At 37.1% G+C, this 26092-nt stretch overlaps 1 protein-coding gene across 4 annotated transcripts in view; it reads left to right on the forward strand.

Moving 5' to 3' along the window:
* ATAD2B (ATPase family AAA domain containing 2B) overlaps positions 1-26092 on the forward strand; it is a 78916-nt gene that overhangs the window by 29158 nt on the left and 23666 nt on the right. For 3 of the 4 annotated variants that reach the window (XM_057427609.1, XM_057427607.1, XM_057427610.1), the window contains 11 exons: positions 221-309; positions 1261-1420; positions 2345-2435; positions 7735-8046; positions 11608-11740; positions 14545-14731; positions 15394-15579; positions 16186-16321; positions 16627-16823; positions 19375-19534; positions 23076-23198. In XM_057427609.1, the coding sequence (XP_057283592.1) occupies positions 221-309; positions 1261-1420; positions 2345-2435; positions 7735-8046; positions 11608-11740; positions 14545-14731; positions 15394-15579; positions 16186-16321; positions 16627-16823; positions 19375-19534; positions 23076-23198 (1774 nt within the window). The remainder of the gene's footprint in view (positions 1-220; positions 310-1260; positions 1421-2344; positions 2436-7734; positions 8047-11607; positions 11741-14544; positions 14732-15393; positions 15580-16185; positions 16322-16626; positions 16824-19374; positions 19535-23075; positions 23199-26092) is intronic. The other variant, XM_057427608.1, reaches the window with a different exon arrangement.

Consider the following 26092-nt stretch of genomic DNA (forward strand, 5'->3'; position numbering starts at 1 on the left):
TTGCTTATTCAAAGGAGAATGCAGTCTTTTTTGCTTTGAAAGGGTGCAAGGGGTGCTGGGGTTGAAAATTCAGTTTTATTTTCAGACTGGATACTTGTAAACAAACGTGTCTCAGTATGTATGTTAGTTTAGCATGTCTTTATAATAAAATGTTTGTTCAATGTTGATGGATGAATTACGAATTAACAGTGAATTTTGTTTTTTCTCTTTTGCATACCAGGCATACTTGATGAGACCCTCTATAATCTTTTTTGATGAAATAGATGGCTTGGCTCCAGTCCGTTCTAGTAGACAAGATCAGATTCACAGGTAATATTTCTTGTATCTTGGTACATCCTACATTATCTTGGTAAACTCGTAAGTGTAATTTTACTCAGTTCCCAAGTAAGGTTTTTACTTTTGCTTAAGCCCACTTACACTAGAAAGGACAGATTGTTGATTTGTTCTGGCATCAAAAGTCATCTTTGCAGTTCTTCAGGCAAACTGTAGTTTGCTGGGAATGGAATTGTAGTGGAGATTACCCTTCTGCCACATTATTAACTTCAGGATTTCCACAACCTTTCTTCTGGTTGCTGGTTTTGTCCTGAAACAGATTGTCTGTTACCAATCCAACATAAAAAAAGAGTTTGAAAAATCTGACTCTAAAACAATGAACTGTAATACTCTGTAAATGAACTGTCATTTTCTGGGTGTGCAGATTTATCTTGAGTTGCTATTGTGTAATTTTTTTTTAATGTTTTTTACATCAGTTTTCTGCTGCCTGAAATTTTTCCTGTCTACCTTCAGTCTCTGTGTTACTGTGCTTTTTAGGGCAATGCACTTGTATCTTTCATCCTATACATGGCATTTGTCTGTATGTCTTCCTCCATTCAAATGAGGGCATCAGGAAGGAAATTTTTAAGCCAGCAGGTTATGGCAACCTCTGTCTCAATGCATCTTTCTTCTTGATGCATTTTTCTTCTGCTACAGTTGTTCTAAACAGGACAATGCATACTCTGTTCATTAGATTCCTGAACCCACATTTCCCAAAGCATTTAAAGGAGGACGTTTAAATATGGTGTAATCCCTACGGGAGTCATAATACTAAGTATAATACAGATGATATTAAAAGTTTCCTTCGTATTTTGAGACTTGAAACAGTTGTGCAACTGGGTTTTTTTTAAACTTTTTTTCCCTTTGAAACTCTGAATGTTGCAGTTGAAAAAGTAAAAATTCTGGCAGTGTTCCCTCCACATTCTTTTTTTGAAAACTCTCTTTTAGCTCTATAGTGTCTACTCTTCTTGCCCTAATGGATGGACTGGATAATAGAGGTGAAATAGTTGTAATTGGTGCTACAAACAGACTGGATTCTATAGATCCTGCACTCAGGAGACCTGGTCGCTTTGACAGGGAATTTCTTTTCAACTTGCCTGATCAAAAGGTAAAACTTTATAAAGGAGATGTGTACTAGAAATGTTTCTTAATAATAAACATCTGGATGCCTGACAACCAAACTTATGAAATAATAAAATGCATTCTTACTTGTAAGAATGTTTACTTTTAGGAAGACACTTTGTCTTTTTACACATTCTATATGTAAAGTTGTACTGAACTTCAAATCTTCAAAATATAGTTCCAACTAAATGGAGAGCTAAATTGTTTGCATTAACTTGAATTGCTGATCTAAAACCTATGGTTTTATATGGATTTGTATAATGACACCTAACTATTGAAGTTTTGGAAGTTATGGTAAGAGAAAATAGCTTTATTGACATGTTGACTGCTAAGCACACAACAGTTGTACACAAAAAGCCAGACAACAGGAACATTTCCTTTTTCTGGGCTTCTGTAATCTCAGCCATAATTTATACTTTAAATTTACTTTGCATATTGATAGGTGTATTTCGATTCTGTAGAATTTTAGAATTAAATAGATTCGGAATTCATGTTTATGTACAGTGCTACTCTGCAGTAAATTAGTTGGTGAGGCATTTGTCAGTAGAACCTGTTAATCATAGGTGCAGCAATTAAAAATCAAATGCGAAAATTACAGTTCCTCATAGAACATGAGGTTTGATCTTTTCATGTATAATAGTGTTGATGAAACAGCAATTAAAGTGTGCAACTGGTATACTGAAAATATTACTGTATGTATATGAAATTAAAGAAGGGAAGACTTGCTCTTGACTTTTGAGTGCTAAGTTCTGTTTTATGCATCTCAGCAACATGTCAAAATCAGGTAAAATAATTCTACATTCACCTGAATAAATAACATTTTTGTCTAAAAGTATTATGACATGGAATTTTCTTGGTAATTCTGGGGATTTCTCTCTCTCTCTCTTTTTTTTTTTCTTTTTTTAATGAGGCACGGAAGCACATTTTACAAATTCATACCAGGGATTGGAACCCCAAATTGTCGGATCCTTTCTTAGGAGAACTGGCTGAAAAATGTGTTGGTGAGTGTTATAATGTTAGTACTTTTACTATAGATGCTTTCTCCTCTGTGTAAAACCTCGAAGGTATGTTAAATATATTGGGATATTTTATTATTTCTACCTTTCTAAACTTCTATACTTTCAGCAACACACTTTTTTTGTTGTAACAGAAATGCTTCTGTCTTGCTAAAACAAACTGAGTAGCTAGTAGTCATTTGAAAATACAGTTAATGTTTCCTTTTTGTAACATCACTGTCCTCATATAGGATACATACCCTCAAAATTAAGTGGGAATCAGAATCTTTAGGTAGACTGCACGTTATAGTAATGTATTACAGGAGAGATAGGGACACTTGGTTTTGTTGTACCCTCTTGTGGAAGGGAAAACAAAATCAATACTTGTGTGGGGTTTTTTAATTTTTTTATTTTTTTTACTGACTCGCATGCTCTCCTCTGACATAAATCCACCAAACTAACGAGCCTTTCTGAGGATGAATTTTTTTTTCCAGATTGCTAGCACAGAACAACCTCAAAGGTAGATATAGGCGGGGGTGGGAAAAAAGCACCACACCATGAGTACATTAAATAAACCTTTGGAGCGCCCAAAGACCTGCTGTACTGAATGGAGGATGGTTGTTCAAGATAAACCTGCTGCTTAAAAGTTCATCAGAAATAAACCCATATATTTTTATAGTGAATTTAACAGAGGAAATGACCCTAAAACACAAATCACAATCTCTTCTCAACAATTTGTCATGCAAAGATCCATTCTCTGTCAGTCATCTGCTTGGACAAGCACTGAAGTTCTTAGAAACAGGATGGTCTCAAATACCTGTGCATTGGAATCCATCATCAGAGAAATAAGAACTTTAAATAGAACATCAGCCCATTCAGTCATCTACAGTACATCCGAATTATCCTCTTCATCTACAGGGACATCTATGATCGAAGCAACATCCCTCCGCTTTTGATGCACAAAGACCTCCACAACTTCTGGTGAGGAGAAAGCATAACTGTCCAGCAAACACCAGTTTAAGCTTTGCCGGGTATAAGAGAGCATGTGCCAAACCCATTTTGTGTAAATTCTGCTTGATTTGTACAAGGACTTGGTGCTGCTTAGTGGGAGAGAGGGGAATAGGTGGGATAAAACCCAGTTGTCTTAGAAAATTCACTGTATTTCTGCATTGAGAACAGAAGTTTGTATTTTAAAATTTCAGACCATCGGGAAAGCTGTTTGTAGGTTTGATTGGAAGCCATTCTATGTGCTCAGTAAAGCCTGTTCTGTGGAAAAGTCAGCTTACAAAAAGAAATACCATTTTCTGTTTCCTTTGTTTTTTCTACTGTCCCAACTACTGTGCACTTGATTGTCTCCATTCGATATCTTGGAATTTAGCTGTTTCCGTACATCCAAGATTAAAACCTTCTGACTATTGCAAGGACTTTTTAAACCAGCTAAAGTAAGACTGGTTTATCTTCTTCATTGTGAGATTGCCTCATCATTTCTATAAGTGAAATCTGCAGGAACTAATTATTTAAACAGACTTTTCCAGATTCTTTGCAGCCATTGCAAATCAGGCTCATTGGCACACTTGTCGTATATGATACAGTATATACTGGTCTGCGATTTCCTCTTGTTGTGCAGGTTTTCTTTAAAAACCAGCAAACGTTCCTCCCTGCAAAAAAAAAACACCCAGCACTCTGCCTTCCCTAGGTAAAAGCTGTCTAGACTCAGCAGGCTTTTTGCACAGCATGGTTTATACCTCTCTCCAATTCAGCAAACTTGGCAACACTTAACTACAAGAGTATGGATCCTGATGAAGAAAGCTGCTGGAATACTCCCAAAGTAAATGACTTTGGGGAAGCAGGTGTATGTGCGACTCAGAACTTTTTAACATCCAGGGGTGTTATTATAAATAAATTAGAAGGGAAAAGCCCCAGGACTTGTAAAAAATAGGTTATTTCCTGAGGGTTGATTTTTGTCCCAGGTGTTATGGATCACATACCTTTTTGGAGATTTCTGTGTATGTGAGGATTAAAGAACCCACTTCAGTGAATGGCTGCATGACTGCAGTGTGTGCGAGACAAAGTGAAGCAGCTTGGGGAGAGTACAGAATTGCTCAGAAGACCTCCCACTGATGTCTTATTAGTACCTTCAATGAACACAAGTAATTACTGTTTTTTCTCCTTACTGGAGAGGGGCTCCAGATACCCTGAACTTTTAAAATCCTTCCTTCTCTCTTGTGCTTACTTCATTGTTCTGAATGATAACTTCCTGTAGGAAGAGAGACTGCTACCTGTTAATTCAGTCTTACAGGAAACAAAACGAACTAGCAACCAAAAAAAAATGCATCTGTCATCTTGCAGCTAAATCTTTTTGTGGTATAGTAAGTTATTTAAATATTGCTAAATAGAATTGTAAAGAAGCAAACCATCACACTCAAGATGTTAAAATATGGTGTTAAAAATACTCTATCCTGTCCTTATTACTGCAGGAGTATTTTGTAGCAAAATGACACCTTATTTCTCTCCTAACCTATTGTAATGATGTAGGGATTAGTGTTTGTTTTTCACAATCTTTTGGAAAAAAAAAAAAGAAAAAGAGAAAAAAGCAGTCATTTCTCATTTCCATCATCGTGCTGAGTTGTTGGCTAACTCTTTTCCCCTGCAGCCCATTTTAGGAGTTGCAGGGAGTTGTATGACAAATTGAAGAATTGGTCAAGTTTATTCACCTAAACATCACCCAGTTCCATAACAGTTTGTTGCAGGTTTTTGGGCGGATATTAGGCAGAGTTTTAAAGAAGACATGATTTCTGCACTGTAGGGGTGGAAGAGCATGGCTTTAAAATTGCCGTGGTCAAAGTGCAGTCCTTGGAAACCTATACAGGAATCCACTTGTTTGCCATCCTACTCTTTGAAAGTTGTACTTCAAAAATATTAAGCATAGCGTGGTGGTGATGGGTAGAGCAAAATGGGTACTTGACAAGAATACTTGTTTTGTGCTAAGTTAAGGCGTGCCAGTACATTTTGCCTGCCAAATTGAACATCCTTTGTGAGCTGCTTCAAAAAATGGAAGGAAAAACACTGAACCTTGGTTTTTATATTAGTGTCAATTTGGGCAAAAATAGGTTCAGGTTATTTACAGTTGGCATGATAGATTTTATTTTGCTTTGACAATACTTTACTACATTTTTCTTCCTCTTCATCAGTGTGCATTTACTATTTAGAACTAAAAATGCTTTTTAATGTTCTGTGGGATTTTCCAGTTTTCCTGTCACTGAAATGGATGTACAATATGCACAAGAGAGTCCCTCAAAAAGAGAGACCAATTATTAGTCTTCAAATGTAATTGCACCTGAGAAATGAAAAGTAGAAATAGAGACTAATTGTGTATCTGATCACGTGAGAATTTAATTTTTAAAATAGGCTACAGGCTATTATTTTCTAATTTTGCAATTCTTTGGAGATGTAGGAGCGGTGATTTAAATGACTGTTAGAAAGTGATATTACAACATTTATTAATAGAAAAATTGGAAAGGATGTAGCTCCTGAGCTGCTGAATCTTTTGTCATGAAGATACTAAACTAGTTTTTAAGGTGACAGGCATTCAGGGTGTTAACATCTCTAGCACATCTTTGATTTAAATTTTGATATAGTGTCCCCAGCATTTTTTGTTTAATCCACTGTGCTTGTTAGATGAAAAGTGGACCTGTTTAAATGGGAATGTGAACAAAGCAGAATTTAGAGAAAAAACCTTGGTTTTGATTTTCTGGTGCACCTGTAGTTATTGTCTTAATGGGTTCACATGGTTGATGGAGTTTGCCTTCATGGTTTTGATTATTCATGGTAGAGGTTAGCTAAATACAACCTTAGTGCTGAAAATAATTAGTTTCCTGTTGATTAGTATAGTGGATGTAACACATTTCAAATGTCACATGTATTTATTTAAGGGTAACTTGTGAATTGCTAAATACTTATATATAACAGTCACAGTGAGTGCTCAGCAAGTTTATACCATTATTGCTACTAATCTTACTATAAAATTGGAAAGCTTAGTTTAGAAGTTGCAGAAGGAGTCTGATATTTATGGTGATCTTCTGTTTGGTGGGGTTGTTTTTTGTTTTTTTTTTTTATTCAATTTTTTTTCTTTTTAAAAAGTTATTTTTCAAGTATACGTGAGAAACTCGTCTGGAATTTGAAGTCTCACCTGATTTAAGCCACCTTTGTAGCTGAAAAAGTTGGTATCTTTTATTATTATCTACCAAATTTTTATGTCTGAAAGATGGGAATGGAAGATTGTCTTACACATTGCTTCCTTTTTTATTTTTCAACACTGTGTATGAAATCAGCCTTGTTTGTTGTTGCCGTATGGATCTTGCAAAAGTGTGCATACCAGCAGCACATCAGAGGGTAGAGAGAGAAACAAGTCAGGGTCAGTTTTGGGATTCTGTGCTTCCAGAAGACCAGTGCAATAATAGAGAAAAAAAATGATTAAAAAGAAAATACAGAGAAGAAAAAAAGACAAAAGCTGTAGGACTGGTAGGAGGATAAAAAAAAAAGAAAGTTGACTGAGAATAATTTCACCAAATAATTGATTAATTAGTTTCTATAAGCACTTTGCTGCAAACCCATGAACTTCTATGTGGCAGGCCCTCACTGTAGCATGTTTTCCTATAGCGACTATAGTTCTCTAAAAGACTTTTCCCACTGGAATGGTGTTTCATGTTTTTTGAAAGGTGGAACTATGGTGCTACAAAATAACGTGGCATATTATTGTCTCTTGCTGAGAGATATGGAAAAATTCAAAACAATTTTCAACAAGAGGTTTCATCTCTTCCATACTCTACTCACGAAACACTTCTCTTTATACTGCTCATTTTCTCAGTCTGTAAAAGTTTAAAGTTGGTAATGTTCATCCAGTAGAGCAAAATTACTTTACTATTAAAGATTATATTTATGTAGAGATACTAAAATAAAAAAGGAGGAGGGGGACTGCCTTGTTAAAATTGCACACATACTTTAGACAATATTAAGAAAAAGAAAGCCATGACAGAGCAATAACCCTGGGATGAAAATACACTATATATTGTGCTATATAGTGAAAACGTACGTCAGTGTGGAATTAATTTCTTACTATGTTTCAGTATTCCTGGACATAATTTCTTGGTACACAACACAGTCATTGGATTATGACCTGATGCCTTTTGGCAGATGCTTTGTGGACGTTAACAATTAAGTATTACTGATTGTTTTTAGCTTTAGGCATGTATGTAGCGCAGCAGTGCTATTTCATGGACGATATTTTTGGTTTTGTGTGCACTAGGGTACTGCGGAGCTGACATAAAAGCACTTTGCACTGAGGCTGCCTTGATTGCCCTGAGACGACGCTATCCCCAGATTTATGTGAGCAGTCAGAAACTGCAGCTTGATGTTTCTTCAGTAGTTCTCAGCGCGCAAGATTTTTATCATGCAATGCAGAATATTGTGCCTGCTTCCCAACGTGCCGTGACATCTTCAGGACATGCGTTATCTCCTGTGATCAGACCACTGTTGGAACGTACCTTCACTAACCTTCTTGAGGTTTTACACAAAGTGTTCCCTCATGCTGAATTCAGCCAGGGTGACAAAAGTGAAGGTATGTGGTTTGGTTTGGGCTTTCTTTTTGCAACTGCTGTTAGAATTTGGAAACATTTCAGCTGGCTTTCTTGTATTGCTAGTCCTAAACCTGGTGTGTATTTGATTCAGAGTGTTAATATGTTAATACAGTCCACTTGGATGTTCAGAATTATTTTTGCTGATTACAAGCTGCGGAATTTAATAAACTGACCTGTATAGACCAAAATCCCATAGGAACAAGTGCCACCTGAAAAAAGGAGAACCCCCAAGTAATTTGCAAATCAGGTACAAGAAATAATGGAGATACTCAGGCAAAACAAAATTAAGTAGTAAGATAATGTTGTGTTGGTAGTAGGACCTGGAATTGGTGCTCCTGTGTTAGTATGTTAGGACCTGGAATGGGTGTTCCTGTCTTGAGTGTCCGTTATCTGTGCCCTGTCCTTTGTTGATGGGGCAGAAGCAGGCTGCAGAGGAGTGATGTGGGGAGCTTGCAGCACAGTTGATGAGACTGCAGTTAGCTGAGATACCTAAGCCTATGCAATGGTCATTGACTGGTTAGGGAGAAAGTCCTGAGGCTTCCCTCCCTTTGAACTGGCCTGATTCACTCCTCATCCTCTGAGGTGCTTCTGCTGGCTTCGCAAGCGGAGAACTATTTGCTGTTTTGTCAAGTTAGCTTTTTGACAAATTAATGGCTAAACTCAACTCACTAAGGGGTCAGATGTATGCCAGAACACCGCTGCAATGGGAGCAATGTGAGTGCAGTGAGAAAGCAGGGAATAAGAAGGAATGCAACTGACTGTTTTGACTGCAGTGAGTCAATAGGTTCTGTTTGTTTTTTTTTACCTAGTTCTTTGAGACACACTTTAATAGTTACCCTGGTCATTTCTTGGAAGTTTAATTTGAACAAGGTATCTTAGTTTTGATACCTACTTTTTCTGACATACGATTTTCTACTGTTCTTATCTGGGATCGCCCTCATTCCCCCAGCTGTGTAAACAGTACTTGTGGTCGTGTGTGATTAATTTGAAAATAGTCCAAATCTATGACAGCCATGACTTCCTTTACATTTTTACTCCAGAGCATGCTTTCAGACTGCAGCCCAGGCAGCTAAAGATGATCCTTGTGCTGGCAGCTGTTCCTCCAGCCCAGCTGTCCACTTTTGCTCTGTCCCTTCCAGTTACTCTAGTACTTCAGGCCCTTTGTTAAACCATTTTAGCCAGCAAACCCATCCAAAAATGATGTATTTTTGTCGGGTTAGTTTTCTGCTGACTGTGGAATAGTTGGAGGTTTTAATAAGTGTTGAAGTTGGCATGAGATAGGGCCTGGGAGCGTGTAGTGGTTGATAGGGGGAAATGATCTGATTACATCTGCAGTTGGGTTGTATTAGGCTCCCTTGACCAGATCAGGTTCTCATAACCAAAGTTGTTTAAGGTGTTAAAATCTCCATATACTGTTAACTTGCTGGTAATGCCCAACATAGAGATAGTCATTATTGTTGAAGGAATGAATTAGGCGCCCCTGGCTTTCTTGTAAAGTTCTAGTTCAGAATATTTTCCTCAGTTACATTCTTTACAATCCTATTTATTACTACTTATTGCTTACAAAGTGAGTTTGGAAGCATTTATTGATTTAAATAGTAGTTTTACTAGATAATTCTGCTGCTATGGCTACTTTAAAATATTTGTAGATAGTCAGTTTTGAAGATACATGGACTAAGGTTTCTTTTAACATTTCTGTTGTACCTTGGTTGTTATTCTTAACCCCTTAAACACCCCAAAATATTGAATAATAAGCTTAATCTGTGTTAGAAGCAGCAAAATCCACTTTCATGTACGATGATTATAAATGTAAATGTAGATTACACACTAGGGCTTCAGTTTTTCTTAAATTTGGAGCCAAGTATATAGCAGATGCTTACTCATGTACTTACAGCCTGCAAGTTTGGTTTTCTACATGCTTTGAGTTCATTAATGATACCTGTTTCTCATAATTCAGTGAGTCAGGCGCACAAGCAAAGAATGTCACAGAGGCTTGATGCTTGGGATTAAAAGATGGGCTGCCATTTAAAATAATTATGTATTTTAGGAAATGAAAGGTGTGTCCAGTGCATGACCATAGGTTTTACCCTATGGTCTAACTTATGGTCTGCCTTTGATATAGCAGAAAAATTCTGCCTATTTAGAGACTGGAGGGAGCCAAGAATTAGGAGGCCGATGTCCATTTGATTTGAAGGCCTGTGCTCTTGCTGGAGCTAAGTGTCGAGCAGCTTCTGAACTGCTCTTTCTTCCTATGGACTAGCTTTCATTGTCTCTTAACAATTTCTCCTTGGACTGCATGTCTGGATGCATAGCCCTTAGATGGCATCTCTGTCCAACAATTAATGTTGCTTTGAAGTTAATTCCTTTGTCCTGTGGTGGTGGTTTGATCAGTCTAGCGGGACCTGGGCCATGGCTTCATGTAAATCAGGCAAATTATGCAGTGGGTCATATATCTGAGAGTGGCACGTCTCTCTCTATTTCACTCTTCCATTTCACAGCAGTCCATTTTCTAAGCAGTGGTGGCCAACTTGAGCTACTGTTAGGTTGTCCAGTGGTTGCCCTGAGCACAGTGTGCTGCAATGAGTCTGGGATGTTCTCAGAAATGCTGCTCATTTCATTGCAGAGCATTTGCTTTCTCAGGAGACCTGGCCTCTGCGCTGCTCTTACTGTTCAGCTGAGTGGCTTGTTTAGGGTAACATCAACTGAACTCCTTTCCTTGGGCAATTAAAGATGTTGCAACAGTATTTTCCCATTATCAAATCACAGCAGTCCACTTTTAATCCCCTTGTGGCTTTGGTGACTAATTTAGCTGTACCTGATTTTCAGCTGTCAATTGATTATTTTGTTTTAGTGCCATATTTGTAATTTTAATAGTTGTTTGTCCCTGCAGCCTGCCTTTTGAATGTCTTTTAGATTTTAGTTTCTGAAAGTTTATAATGTACTTCAGTTCATTATACTAATCTACTAGCAAAGGGATTAAAATAGGTTAAGGTGTAGTAAATGAACTTGGAATGAATTGAAGTGACTATGATAAACAGTAATTTGATACTCTTTGGCAGATGATCAGAGGGTGGAAAGCAGCTCTTCATAAACATATATTGTCTCAGTAGATGTGCTGAGAATAATTTTGGAAGAAGTGTGCCTGTAAAAATTTGGGCGCTTAGAGCAAGTAAATAAGTACAAAGTTCTGCGTAGTTTGAGGAATTGCAGATTTTGTAACTTTATCCTTGAAAAGCCTCTAGCTGTGAAATAAAACCAAAGGAAGCATTTCATAACAAATTAAACGTTTGTATTCAGGAAGTTGTTCTGCTTGATGGTTTAAAAATATAAATTGTAATTATGATTAGACTTCTACAATATTTAATTTTTGTTTTTTGAAGTAATAAGTACTTATTATTCTGTGTTCTGATAGTTAAACACATTTTTTTCTATGTTTGAAAATGTGTTATAATTTACATGAACAAAATTGTAATGTCTTTTCTTGCTTGTTGTGCCTATATTGAGAAGTGACAAGATTCTAATTAATATATTTCTTGGAACAGATGTACCAAGTTTAATATTAGATGATAGTGAAGATGAGAATGCTTCTTCAATTTTTGAGACAAGCTGTCACTCAGGATCACCAAAGAAACAGTCATCAGCTGCTATACATAAACCCTACCTTCATTTTACAATGTGAGTGTTTCTATAAATACATGTAATCAGATATGTAAAACTATTTGTCTTTGTCGCTGACATGGACAGTGGGATTGAGTGCGCCCTCAGCAAGTTTGCCGATGACACCAAGCTGTGTGGTTCGGTTGATACGCTGGAGGGAAGGAATGCCATCCAGAGAGACCTCGACACACTTGTGAGGTGGGCTGATGCCAACCTTATGAAGTTTAACCATGCCAAGTGCAAGGTCCTACACCTGGGTTGAAGCAATCCCAGGCACAGCTACAGGTTGGGCAGAGAAGAGATTCAGAGCAGCCCTGCAGAGAAGGACTTGGGGGCATTGGTTGATGAGAAAATGAACATGAGCCGGCTTCAGTGTGCACTTGCAGCCCAGAAAGCCAACTGTATCCTGGGCTGCATCAAAAGGAACGTGACCAGCAGGTCGAAGGAGGTGATCCTGCCCCTCTACTCTGCTCTCGTGAGACCTCACCTGGAGTATTGTGTGCAGTTCTGGTGTCCTCAACATAAAAAGGACATGGAACTGTTGGAACCAAGTCCAGAGGAGGGCCATGAGGATGATCAGGGGACTGGAGCACCTCCTGTATGAAGTTAGGCTGAGAAGTTGGGGCTGTTCAGCCTGGAGAAGAGAAGGCTGCATGGAGACCTCATAGCAGCCTTCCAGTATCTGAAGGGGGCCTACAAGGATTCTGAGGAAGGACTCTTCATTAGGGACTGTAGTGATAGGACAAGGGGTAACAGGTTCAAACTTAAACAGGGGAAGTTTAGATTGGATATAAGGAAGAAGTTCTTTACTGTTAGGTTCGTGAGGCACTGGAATGAGTTGCCCAGGGAAGTTGTGAATGCTCCATCTCTGGCAGTGTTCAAGGCCAGTTTGGACAGAGCCCTGGGTGACATGGTTTAGTGTGAGGTTTCCCTGCCCATGGCGAGGGGGCTGGAACTTGATGATCTTAAGGTCCTTTCCAACCCTAACTATTCTATGATTCTATGAAAACTATGTAATTCTACATGAGGAGAGGTATCAAAGAAATCTTTTTGTTTGTGGTGGCAGTGCTGTTCTGTAATAAAAACACTTTACTGTAGCGACAAGAGTTTTAGATATGTGAATGATCTTGGGAAGGGCCACATCCTAGACACAATACTCAGAAGTAGTTTGCGACAGGCAGGTGGAGCGTAGAAGTAAGGATGTCAACGGCAGTTCTTAATTATGACAAATTATTTTGATTTAAAAGATGAAGAACTGGGAAGAGAAGTATGTAAGAATATTTTGGAGGGATTGTTTGTTTTTCCTGGGTCTGAAGTATTGTTGAGCTTCTGCAGCTGTTTGGACGCATTATGTGACTAATGCATTCAGCATTTCTAACATCTTTTCTGTATTGTTTTTTCATGGAATGTTTTTTGGAAAATGGAAATTTAGAAAGCATGTGTGAAATTTGGATGAGTCTTCCCTGTATAGATTGGACTGGCTACAGTAATTAACAATGATAAACTAACATTTGTTTGTCTTGTATTAAGAATCGTTTTAGACTACTTTTTGAGGGGTTCTGCAGGGAGTTTGCTAAATAAAGAAAATGAGGTTAGGGAAAGCATACAGTAGTAATACTGTTTAGTAGAGCCATCTTGTGGAAAACTGCAAAAATTTTTGTGTAATGCGCATAGTACATACTCAAGTATTTTAATGCCAAATTTAAGCTTTTTATTGGGAGGTTGCAAGGGGGGAACCCAAAAGCAAAACAACAGTATATGTTTGGGTGGATATGTGTTTAAATAAAATAATGTTGATTAGTATATTTATTTTTGTAAACTATGTAAGACTCTCTTAAGCTATCTTTCTGAGCATTTTTGATCACTATCTATGTGTGTAACCACTGCCAGTACTGAAAAGCCAAAAGTCAACAATGTTGACAGCTGTTACAAAAGATTTAACCTGAACTAAAACCAGCCAGGTTTGTTGCACTGCCCGAGATGATTGATGTGCACATAAAAAATGCTTTAATGAGGTCAGAGGCAAATTAATTAAAAAAGAACCCTCTTGTTTCATAACCAATTTTCTATACATGGGAAAGACTTATAGTGGAAAAAACAAATGCTTCTCTCTTCATGTCTCACTTGTCCCCCCAGGGTAACCCCCACCCAAAACAAACAAACAAAACCCCCCATATCCTTGAATGCACTCCTTACAATTTCTTCTCAACAGGAAAAGAAAAAAATAAGTTTACCTTTGCAGTTTTTCCTTCAAAATCTTTTGTCTGTCTGAAAATCTACGGAATAGAAGTGTGTGATTATGCTAGAATAGAAGAAGAATAGTGATTTATTCAATTGTATTTTTTAATTAAAGAAAGTATTGAAATCTTAGGTGGATTTTGGAAGTTTGGGTAGTACTTAAAAAGATGAATGGATTGACCTGGGATTCCTGATGCTGCTAAAGAGATGCTGTAGTAGTTAGGACTGAAGTAGACATGATTAAATGAATATCTTCACTGGAAGTCCATGAGGTCTTCTTATATGCTCAATAAATTAATTTTAAATAAACCGGGTAGTCAGAATTTTCATGAATTTGGTATACGCATAATTTTGCATAGATGGGTTTGAATTGTTGTGAAATCAAAGAATAGACAAAGCTTGAGCTTTGGAGACTTCGGAGTAGTGTTAAGGTATAGTCGTTTTATTTGAATCTTTTTTCACTGTCATAGGAACCTTACCCATTACTGAAAATCTTCTGGATTCTAAAATACCTTACTACATATATTGTTCCATTAATAACATTGGCAAGTTAATTTTACTTTGCAACTTTTGCTCTGTTGTAGGTCAGCTTATCACCAGCCAACCTCTTACAGACCAAGGTTACTGCTATCTGGAGAGAGAGGTTCGGGTCAGACTTCACACCTTGCTCCAGCACTGTTGCACACTCTTGAAAAATTCTCTGTACACAGGCTAGATCTGCCAGCACTTTATTCAGTCAGTGCCAAAACGCCTGAAGAATCATGTGCACAGGTGACATTACAGATTCTTTTGTAATGAGTAAATTATGTAATTCTGGAACAGATTAGTTGAATCAATATAAAGGCAGCTAACTGGAATGTAACTTTAAATCTAGGTTTTCATAGGCTCCTTCTATTTTCATGTTTAAAAGAAAGGGATCTCTAGAGGGTGATTGAGATCTCTCTGCTGACTAGTGAGAGTAATTACGTTTTTAACTTGCCCCCTTAGTCACATACCTAATACCCAGTAAGTTTAATCTGGGTATTCAGTTCCTGAATTTCGTTTTATTAGCTTGTGTATGAATTGGTGTGCTGTGGTTCTGGGTTCATATACTCAGTTTTAAATGTTTCAGGTTTCAAAACAGTTTGTGGTGGATTTTGCATGGATTGCAGTCTAGTTTAATTTTCATCCTGACTGTTCAGTTTTAGCAAGTTTTTAAAGCATATATGACAAGTAGTTGTTCTGTAGTCTCCCTAGCACATAGACTTCCTAGCTAACAGTCACGAACACATGTTTAGAAAACCTTTCTGTTTAGATAATTACATTTTACTGGAACATTTATATATAAAATATCACGAACATGAGTAACTTGCTAGTCCACAAGAATTTTATTACTCACAAGTGATAATAACAATTCATTTCTTAGTCTAAATACCACTGTTTCTTCTAATTAGATCTTTCGTGAAGCTCGAAGAACAGTACCAAGTATTGTTTACATGCCTCATATTGGTGATTGGTGGGAAGCTGTTAGTGAAACTGTGAGAGCTACTTTTCTGACTTTGCTGCAAGACATACCATCTTTCTCCCCTATATTTCTACTGTCTACCTCTGAGTCCATGTATAGTGATTTGCCTGAAGAGGTGAGTTTATACTGGAAGCAGGCATTGTTAAGGGAGGTATGTGCTCTTCAGAATGTTTTGATCATGTAAAACCATTCTGTTTTGCAGTGGTTTTCTAATGTAATTTAAAATATGTAAAACTGGAAATGTAATATTAATTAAATGTTTGTAATCTTCTTTAATGAGGACTGTATGCCCATATTACTGATTTTCATAATCTCCATGCTACTTTGAGAAGACAAAATTGTTCATTTTGACAAATTACTCCACTGTAATTAAATGCAGATTTAGTCTAAAGGCCTAACCTTTAGCTTTACATATTCTGAGGCTCAGGATGGGGGAGGCTGTTCCTTTTTTTTTTTTCAACAACCCTTTTACTGTTGTTGTTTTTTTTTTTTTCTCCCTCCTGCCCTTTCCCTTTTTTTTCACTGCAGAGGTGGCTGTTGTTGGTATCATGGGGTACTGCAAGTTTAGTTACTACAGAAAATTCAGTGAGCATTACAAGGATTTGTTTTCCCTAAGCTGTATGTGCAGCTTTCAGTAGAGTTTACTGTCTTCTTTCCTGTAGCTAATTTTGATAAGTTTATTCATGTATTTTTGAGTGGCCGCTCATTTTTTTTTTCCTAGGTGAAATGTATTTTCAGAATCCAGTATGAAGAGGTTTTCTATATTCAGAAACCAAGTGAAGAAGACAGATTGCGATTTTTCAAAGGGTTAATTCTTGATGAGGCAGCAATGCCCCCACCAAGAAGGAAACAGGCTGGTAAACTAAGTTACAGTAAAAACAATTATAATGTGGTCTGAATGTTTTGTGATGTTTTCCTTTTTCAAAAGGTATGGGTAAATGACAGTGTAATTCACATTTGACAGTGTTAATCAGTGCCCAGAATAAATTTTGTGCATTACATTTATCAGGTTTGGAAATGGGAGAGTTATGGGGCTAAACATGCAGTCATAGTCAGATTGATGAGGCAGGTTAAGTATATAATCAAATCTGGATTGGCATAATCCCAAGAATCATTGTCATGTTACTATTTCCATTGTCTGACTTCTTGTTATTTTCCCTAGCTCTTCGTGCTCTGGAAGTTCTTCCTCTTGCACTGCCATGCCCTGCCCGCGAGCTGTCAGAAGCAGAGAAGCAGCGAATGGAGGACCAGGAAGAGAACACATTGAGAGAGCTGCGGTTATTTCTCAGGGATGTTACCAAGAGGCTGGCCACAGACAAACGCTTTAATATCTTCAGCAAACCGGTGGATATTGAAGAGGTCTTGTTTCAGTAATGTGCAAACAATGAAGTTGAAACAGTTAGAAAAAAGAATATGAATTGAAAAAAGGAAATTGATGCCAGAAAAATAGATGCTTGATCCATGATTTTTCCAGGCTAAAATGCTGTTTTGTAGCTGGTGAGGTAGCCACAGCCTTGTCATGTGTGGTGGAAGGAGTTGGAGCGTGTTCTTTGGCTATATGTGGTGCAAGGAGTTGGAGCGTGTTCTTTGGCTATACCTTGTGCATTCTTGTCAATTTTATAACTGAAATCAGCATTTAGAAATGCAATTGCTCCTACTGCTACCAGTGCTCCTGAAGTATTTGAAACCATAAATATAATTCTTTAAAAAAAGCTTTTACAGCATTGTAATCATAGGCATGATAATATTGGGAAAGTGATCTGTGTTCTGTAATGTATTCAGCATTAATAGTATTGTTGAATAATTTCAGCAGTAATGCTTGTGGATGCCATTAATCACAGATGGTAGCACATTATGAGGCATTAACTGGTTGATTATGGTGTGTGCACACCTAACTGAGACAGTTTGATCTGCAAATCTATTTTCAGGTGCTGCTGTATGAATAGGATTGTGTTCAGTCTGAATTTGAGATCAGATGCTGGTGCTTTGCAAGCTTGGTAATTAAAAAAAATGTTTAATTGCTTCTGAAGAGAAGCATCTTTTGAAAGATATTAAGATACGAAAATGGGATATTGAAAGTACAGCTTTGTAAAAAGTAGATTTGCAGTTTTAATTCCTTGCAGGATGAACAGGCATCTTTTATGGGCTTATATTTGAGGTTTCCATAGTGGCTAGTAGCTAACTGTTTTTAATAGGTTGACAAGAGCTCTTCAATGTGTGAGCATGGTCTGAGCAGTAACTGATTCTTATTATGAATCTGCTTGGGAGGTCCATTATTGTAGGAAACTCTTCATACTTGCAGTAAAGGCAGTCCCTTTCCCCTAAGAACTTGTGGTCTAAACTTAGGTGAATAAGGAAACAAATTACCATGCTTGTTCTGTAGATGGAGAGAATCAGAATGTGAATTTGTTATTTAAAGACTTGCCAAAACCCTTGCTAGTTTATCAAAGCACTAGAAATTTAATGTAATCCTTTTTGTCCCACTTGGTGCTTTTAAGTGAAGGATTATCCTTTCCTACACCAGGCTGTCTGCTTGACTTTCTTTGAAAATCGAAGCTTGTTTCACTCCTACCTGTGAGAATGCTGCTATGTGATAAGTCAAGGATTTTCCTGACTAATTCATCAGGAATGTTTACAGTTTCCAGCGAAGATCCTTTCTGATGTATTAGCAAGAAAAGGAAGCCCGTGGCTTGGCTTTCCAATCACTGAACCCATTATCATCATGTTTCCATAGAGGGAGACAAAAGAGAATTTTTGCAATTTTAATTTTTCACCAAAAATTTCAATGTCTATATTTAAGGCATTAGGTTATAGACTAATAAAAGTAATGAAAAAGTAATGCATTAATCATAAAATCAGAATGGTTTGGGTTGGCAGGTACCTGAAAGATCATCTAGTTTTAACTCCCTTGCAAACCTTCCACTAGACCAGGTTGCTCAATGTTAGTTTATAATTTTTTTAATGAATGTCTACAGATATATTATTTAAAAAAAAACCTAAAACTTATGGAGCTGTTACAGCTTTATTTGAATATGTATTTAACTCTTCAGTATTTGGTAGCCACCATCATATGTGAGTAATTTCAAAAGAAAAACGCAGTACTGTTTCTGGGGCTGCCAGTATTTCTAATTGATTGTAAACTCCATCGCACTGAAACTTTCAAGCATAGGGGTTTTTTCCTTGAATTAAATAACAAATCCATAGATTTTTTTTTTTTGTGAATTTTGTTAACAGCAGCTGTGCTGGTGCATTTGACTATCAAGCTTGAGACCCTGATGGTATCGTTAATTACATTAAATACTTTTTAGCGTACCCAAGTGGTTGCTGAATCTCCAGTTACGAGCTAAGCTCCTAGTAAGCTGCGAGCAATGGTACAAGGCTTTCTCTTCAGACTGTTCTGTACCATCAGTCTAACATCTTCAATCAAGAAAACCTGACTTTTTTTTTTGTTGAATGAGTGATTGAGGGAAGTGTTTAATAGAAGATATTTAAAAGCTGATAATTTGACCATTCAGTTTAATGGGAACTTTTCCTACAATGTGAACTTCCCTAGTTCATCCTAAGGTTTTGAGTTAGGCTGATTGCCAAGACAGTGTTATAACACAAAAAAAAAAAAAAAAAAATCAGTCTAAATAAAATTAAAAATACATGTACGTTTAAATATGTTGTCTCAAAAATACCATTAAGTTAATTTTGAAAGATATGTTGGTGAGCTACAGCTTTGCAAGTCTTGTGTTTTTAGTCTGATTAAACCTCTGTTTTTAACGTTTGTTCAGAAATTAAAATCTTTGGTTAATACGTTAGAGCTAAACATACGGAATGAATATATGAGCATAAAGATATGAAATTGGCAATGTTCAAATGTAATGCATATTGTTCTGTGTCATTTCTGCATGCTGTCTGCTTATAGGTTTCAGATTACCTTGAAGTTATCAAAGAGCCAATGGACCTATCAACAGTAATAACTAAAATTGATAAACACAACTACTTAACAGCGAAGGATTTCCTAACAGACATTGACCTGATCTGCAGCAATGCATTGGAGTACAATCCAGACAAAGATCCTGGAGGTAAGGGTCTACCTCGTTTTGGCCTACCCAAACCCAAAAGCGTGGTGTTTAATCATGTAGTTGGTTAGTATTCAAGCATATAAATAAACTGCATGCTGTGTGACAGTTAGGATAAGCAAGTGCTAAGGCTCTGTGCTTTTAGTATTCTGAGGCATGTGGGGTACTGGGGAATATTATAAGAAGAGAAGAACTACAGCATTCAGAGTTGTTTTCTAATAAATAAGGTTTTGTAGTTAATTTTCAAATTTACGGCTCCTTTTCAGTGAATAGACTTTGTATATGCAACAAAACCCCAGTGTGATTTGGAGAGCTCTGTAGAGAATCCTGCACGCAATCTGTCAGTGGCCTGCTTTATTTCCATATTGGCTTAGAACATGAAATCCTCACACGGAAATTAAGAACTATGTATTTGGGGATAGAAATAAACCAGGATAAATCATCAGGCAAGAAAGTCAGTTGCAGCTGATTAGGAGAGATTAAAAGGTATTGTCTTGACAAAGTGTGATGGGACACTTTCAATTAAAATGGAATTTGTGGATTGAAATGTGTGTAAAAGCTGTTAATGCCCAAAACTAAGGGAAGAACATCTTAATGTTCTCTTTGCTAGTGCCCCCTTATAGTGTACATTGCCAAAAGAAAGCCTTCAATTGGCAGCTTCAAGAGTCATTAATAAAACAAAAACAACAAAGTACCCTTTTAATGTAGTTGTATTTAATATAGGTGGTACTTGGAAATCTGGGTCCATCTACAGATGTACTCCAATGTGCTAAATATTTTTAATTTAAATCTTGTGCAGTAATTTTACCAGGTTAAAGCCTGATTTTCTGTATTTTTGTTGATTCTCAAATTTTTGATTTTCTGAGGCATTTGTGAAACTAAATACAAAATAGTCAGGTCAAATAGTTGCACATTGCCTTTTGAACACAGTGCTAGTTTATCACTGTAAAAGATAAACTTTATGTCTTCAATTTATAATGCATTTTATTTTAAAATTAAAAAAGAACATTGATTATATACAGCAGAAGGTTTTCTGCCATCTTTATAACACTTCTGAGGACTTCTGATGTGTAATTGATATGAACTAATCAAAGCCTTTGATTGACACTTGGGATTCTGGGTGTCTGAAGAGTGTCTGTGTAGAAGATGAGGATGAGACATACTTCCTGCATGTGACTGATGTACGCTTGTGACTAAGTGATGGGCTTTGGGGAAAATTGGCATCAATATATACCCTTTGTTCTCATTTCTAGGCCATTTGGATCCGTGAGCTTGGTTTTTTAATTCTAGGAAATACAGTCTGAAGAGGTTTTTTAAAGTTTTACAGCAGGTATTATGTGACTGCAGTTCCAAGGTCAGATCTGCTCAGGATCAATAAACAACACAAGGCTCAGGTTCAGTGTGTCAGAAACATAAAATAACAAAGACAGCTTGGGGAGCATTAGTGGCAGAAGTTTTCATGTAGGGATATTTTGGTTTTCCTTGCTGTCGTAACTTAGCTGGGAAAAATTGATCTGGCTATTTCTAGGTTAAGTTCTGGAGTTTCTCATCATTGAGTAGGTAATGAAAGATAGTTCTGTCCTCTGTGTTGTCACCAGTTGATGATGTATTGCTCTTCTGGCATGCAAGATTTCTGTGAATATACTGCTGAAGCAGCACATCATGTCTATTCAGAGTAAGCAATATATGTGTTCAGATGCATTAACTTAATAATAACGTATAAATATTCACTTTCTTTAAAGCTGGGCTTATATGCTTGCCTCTGCTTCATGCTTGAATTTACAGAAGAATCATACTGTACCTACTTCTGTCATTAAGTTGGAAAAGCAATTGGACTACCAGAGTAGCTGGTTTTATATACAGTACAGATATTGAAAACTGGCTTCTTTGAGGTTTTTCTCCTGGTACTTTGCTAAAAAATTTCAGATAGGTTATATAATAAGGTAGGGTTTTTTTTTTTTCTTCCATTGTTTGACCAGGAAATATTCTTAAATGCATGGAAACATAACCATTGTGTGTTAGACATAATAGCATTTGCCTCTTTGAAGCACGGTCTGTGGAAAAGTCTTGCCCATCACACAGTTAGAAGAAAGTCATAGTTCAATCAAATACTCCTGATTTGATTTCTTTTTTCTTTCTATTTTTTTCTTTCCTTTCTTTCTTTCTTTTGCAAGGTCATCTTAAACTGTGTTATCTGACCAGCTTTTTAAAGTCTTAACACTGCAAAATTACATCTGCAGAGAATGCATTATAATTTCTTTTTGTGGTCATAAACCATAATGCTTCACAAATATGTGGTTAAAAAATTCTGGTTTCCAGTTGATTTAAGTGGTGATAGATTTTCCCAGAAAACTTATGTAAGGTTCATTGGAGTGGGATACTGGATGTTCTTTTACACTTAGCAGTTTTTCCAGCTGTAAAATTTGCTGCTTCTAGAATTATAAACCTTGTTTGGTAAATGTTCACTGATATTCTTAATTGTTGTCTTTAGTGATTATTAAAACAGATTAAATCTGCTAATTGTATAATATGTTGTAGACATTAATGTTGATGTTTGCTGTTGAAGTACCTCCATCAGCTGGAAAAAGTAATTCAGTATGGATGAATTGACAAATTAAATATGTTTGTACTAATGGCAAACAACGAGTGCTTTAGCTTTCATTGAAAAGAAGCATTCTAGATGTCAATTTTCTCCACACATGGGCTTACTTAATAAGTTACCATTATTTTTAAATTTCAACAGTGTTGGTATAATTTCTTTTGTGTGTTTCAAAGGTATGGGAATTGGTCTTTGAGAACATGTTTTTTTATGAGTCATGTTTAGGCTTCCAGTGTGGGCAATATTTTTTTTGTCTTGTTCCCCAGATAGACATGAAAATGTAGCAAACCTGAGGCTTATTTCTTGCCAGGTTTTCTCAATGGATTAAAATAAGAAATAGCTATTCAGTATTAGCAATAAAGTAATCTGGTTTAGCACAGTTTTGAATTTTCTAGTAGTTGGTTAAATAACAAGCAATAACTTCAGGTTTCAAAAAAACAACAGGGGAGGAATGTGAGCAAGCCAGGTCTACCTTGCAGATGAAGGAGATATCCAGAATGATTTTGCAGTATAAATTGTACAAATGCTTGTAGACTCCAGTGGGTAAATTCATCCCTGGACAAGTCTCTCTGTTACTTTTGGGACTCTGCACGGTACTGCATGACACTGTGTAGATCTGCCTGTGAGAACTGGCCACACCTGCTGCTTCTAGCAAGTTTCTAAAGATGGCAAGTTGATTTAGGTGTATTCATCATTCGCTGTTTGCCACTCTTGATTAAAGTAATAACTGGCGGTTCTGAAAACTCCTGTATCTCTTAGATAGCTGGGTTGTCATTCTTCAGCATACTAGGGTATTGATCTATTTACATTTTCATACATTTGTAGTATTTCCCAAGTACTTGTCTCTGTATCAGTGTTGTAATATGCAGTACAGAACAACATTAAAATGGTAAAAAATTCATGTAATTGTGGTAAAACTAACAAGTGTGCTGTCCTGTTCTCTAGATAAAATAATTAGACATAGAGCATGTACTTTGAAGGACACTGCTCATGCTATCATTGCTGCTGAACTGGATCCAGAATTTAATAAGATGTGTGAAGAAATCAAGGAAGCAAGAAGAAAAAGAGGTATGTTTAGCTTCATTTATCATAGCATAACATATATGGGATAGAAAACAGAATTCACAAATGTCCATATAAAAAATTAGTTAAGGTGAAGTACTGAATACATGTCAGACTCGGGCAGTGCATGTTAAAGGATAACTGAGCTCAAAACTTGTCTTTTTCCGTGTGTATGAGCTGGTCTGACAAAGCACCATCCTTCTTTACAAAGAAGGATGTATTGCCTACTGGCACAAACAGTATCACAGAACATGGTGAACAGATAAATGTTGGGAAATTCCATGTCATGCAGTGTAATAACAATTATGATAAGGGAGAGAAAGCATTTAAACCAGTGGATTTTCAGTTTACCCTGTCATGTGCATATGTGTAGGTTTGGTGATAATCTGTTGACTTTCCTCTTTTTTTGATTAAGAAACAGCTGTTACATCCACATTGAGGGGAGCATGAGGCTGGCAGTGTAGTAGCCCAGAGTCGGAAAATACAGCCCCCTATAGTGAAGGACATCGCTAATTTCTGTTTTGTTTGAATTGGTGCATTTATTTTCAATTCGTAGTCGATACAACTCCAAGTCTGTGGACAGCTTCTAAAGTGACTGAGAAAGGTAATCAAAAGCCCAAATGTATTCCCAGTATGGGAACAGGGCTCTGTTTACATGAAGGATTCTGTACGTCCATGGAAAATTTTTACAGTTTTGAAAGTTGAAAAAGGTTGAAAATCACTGAACTCTAACATTCAAACAAAATTTCATGCTGATTTAAGGGCTACTGATTTCAATAATTCCAACTTTATCTTGGCAGGCTGTTTCCTGGTTTTCTTCCTGCTTTGGTAAAAAACTTGCATTATTTGATTTCTAAGTTGAATTTGGCTGGTCTTAACTTACCGCTGCTGGTTCTTGAAGTGCTTCTGTCAGTAGACTGAAGACCTTTTATTAGTAAATTTCTTTGAACTGTGCAAGTATCTGTAGGCTTTCTCTTCTTCAGGTTAAAACGGATACAGTTCCTTTTATTTTCCCATTCAGTCACACATTTATATTTTTTTTGTGTCTAATTCTGTACAGGCTTGAATTATGTGTCTTGAATTGTGGATAAATGAACCAATTGTAATTCACTGTGGTTGTAAAATAGAGCTAATATAATGCCTTCATTTCTCCTCTGTACTTTTCTATTACGAGTATAAGAATATTCACAATTCTGGCCTTAGTGTCACGCTGTGAGCTGTGCTCAGTTAATTATCCATTACGAGTCCCCCATGATTGTTAAAGGTTATTGCGTCCGAGGTTAAAGTAACCGTTTGTAAGAGCTCTTCGTTACACAGAGTGACTGTATAGCTCATAGCCCCTCCTTGCAAGTCTTGCAAGAGCTAACTGGAACACTGCCCTGCTTTTTTGTGGCGATGACCAAGCAATATATGTTCTGGTGGCAAAACCTGCAGACCCCGTTGAAGAAAAAGTGTGTTTTCAGAAGTCATAATTAAAGCTGATGGTTTCATGCAATCAACTTGTTGAATCATAAAAAAGAAGGTACTGTTGGTATCAGATGCTGGTTAGTGGACATTCAGATGTAGGTCGGTGACTAACAGCACCAGTGTGACTGACAACAGCTCACATACAGCAATGGCTGGGTTTCAGAGTGCTCTCTGTGCAGCGGCATGGAAACTGTAACAGTGTCACAGATACCTGCAAATCACATTTCAAAGATACTCATGCTTCTGGACCCCACATTGTGGTGGTTTCAGGAACAGATGAGCTCTGTAGTTGGTCCAGCTGCAGAGTGTGGAAGGCTAGAATAACTTACTGGGTTAGCAAGGACAGAAGATTTGGAACACACGTAAGAAGCTTTGTTAGATTAACTGCTTATGAATGAAGAAAAATGTATGAAGCTTTTGAGGCCTGAGGAAACCTCATGCTGTAAGGCAAGCACAAGAGGTTTTCCTGTGCCTGGATCAAGCATTGTGTCAAAGATTGTGGTGTAGAACGTCAAGAAGATGGCACTTTGGGCATGTAGTCTTGGTCATTGTAATGGATAGAAGGCATGTGAATGCTGATCAATGCTGCTGTTACTCCCATTTTGCTCTACAGAATATGCTCAGCAAGCTGGCAAATCAGCAAAATCACAGTGTATCTGCTGGTCTAGACTTTGACACATACCTTGTTTCAGAACATTTTGGACAAGGGGTAACAAAGGCATAACTTGCATTTTCTTCTTTTGACTGGATGTCCACAAGCTTATTAAGAGATTTCTTCCATGTATTGATTACCAGATGGTCAAATATAGAAGCGATCCCCAGGTCCTTCTTCTTCCCCTCTGCTTCATAGTAAGAGTATATTTTGAAATAGTGGAATGTTTCAATGAGGAAATACTTGAGAAAAACTGTGTAAGTGTAAACAGTAAAAGTGTCCAAAAGCTTTGTGCCACTGCTCACCTAAATGCAAGAGTGGTAGCTCATACCAGGCCATTTGCCTGAGTGGAGCTACCCGATGAAATCATGTTGAATTGGGCAGCCAGCCTTGTTGCCTGACCAGTGTATGAGACAAAGTGGTGGGGAATTGAACCCTGAAGCAAAGCCTTAAATGAATATTTAGACTGAAGTCACAGTGAGTGTTCTTCATTGTAAGATGCACAGCAGGCTTTTTTTCAGCTCAGAATACCTTGAGCTTCTCTTCTCATGTTCCTTTAAAAGTGCCATACTAGCATGTATGCAGTCTGATGGGGGAAAAAAACCAAAAACATGTAGTGTCCACACTTCTCCACATCCGCATGTGTGTGTGGAATCAGGTTGGTAAAGGATTCAAGACTTAGCAGAGTAAATTTCTTAGCTTGCTAACAGCACTGTAGTGACAAAAAGGGTGATAATGCGAACTGTGGGACTATGAAAAAGAAGTCCAGGTTTATCATGTG

Source organism: Pezoporus wallicus, unplaced genomic scaffold (assembly GCF_028554395.1).
Source record: "Pezoporus wallicus isolate ANWC-B61680 ecotype Strahan unplaced genomic scaffold, APGP_CSIRO_Pwel_v1 contig_6464, whole genome shotgun sequence".
Classification (NCBI taxonomy): Eukaryota; Metazoa; Chordata; class Aves; order Psittaciformes; family Psittacidae; genus Pezoporus; species Pezoporus wallicus.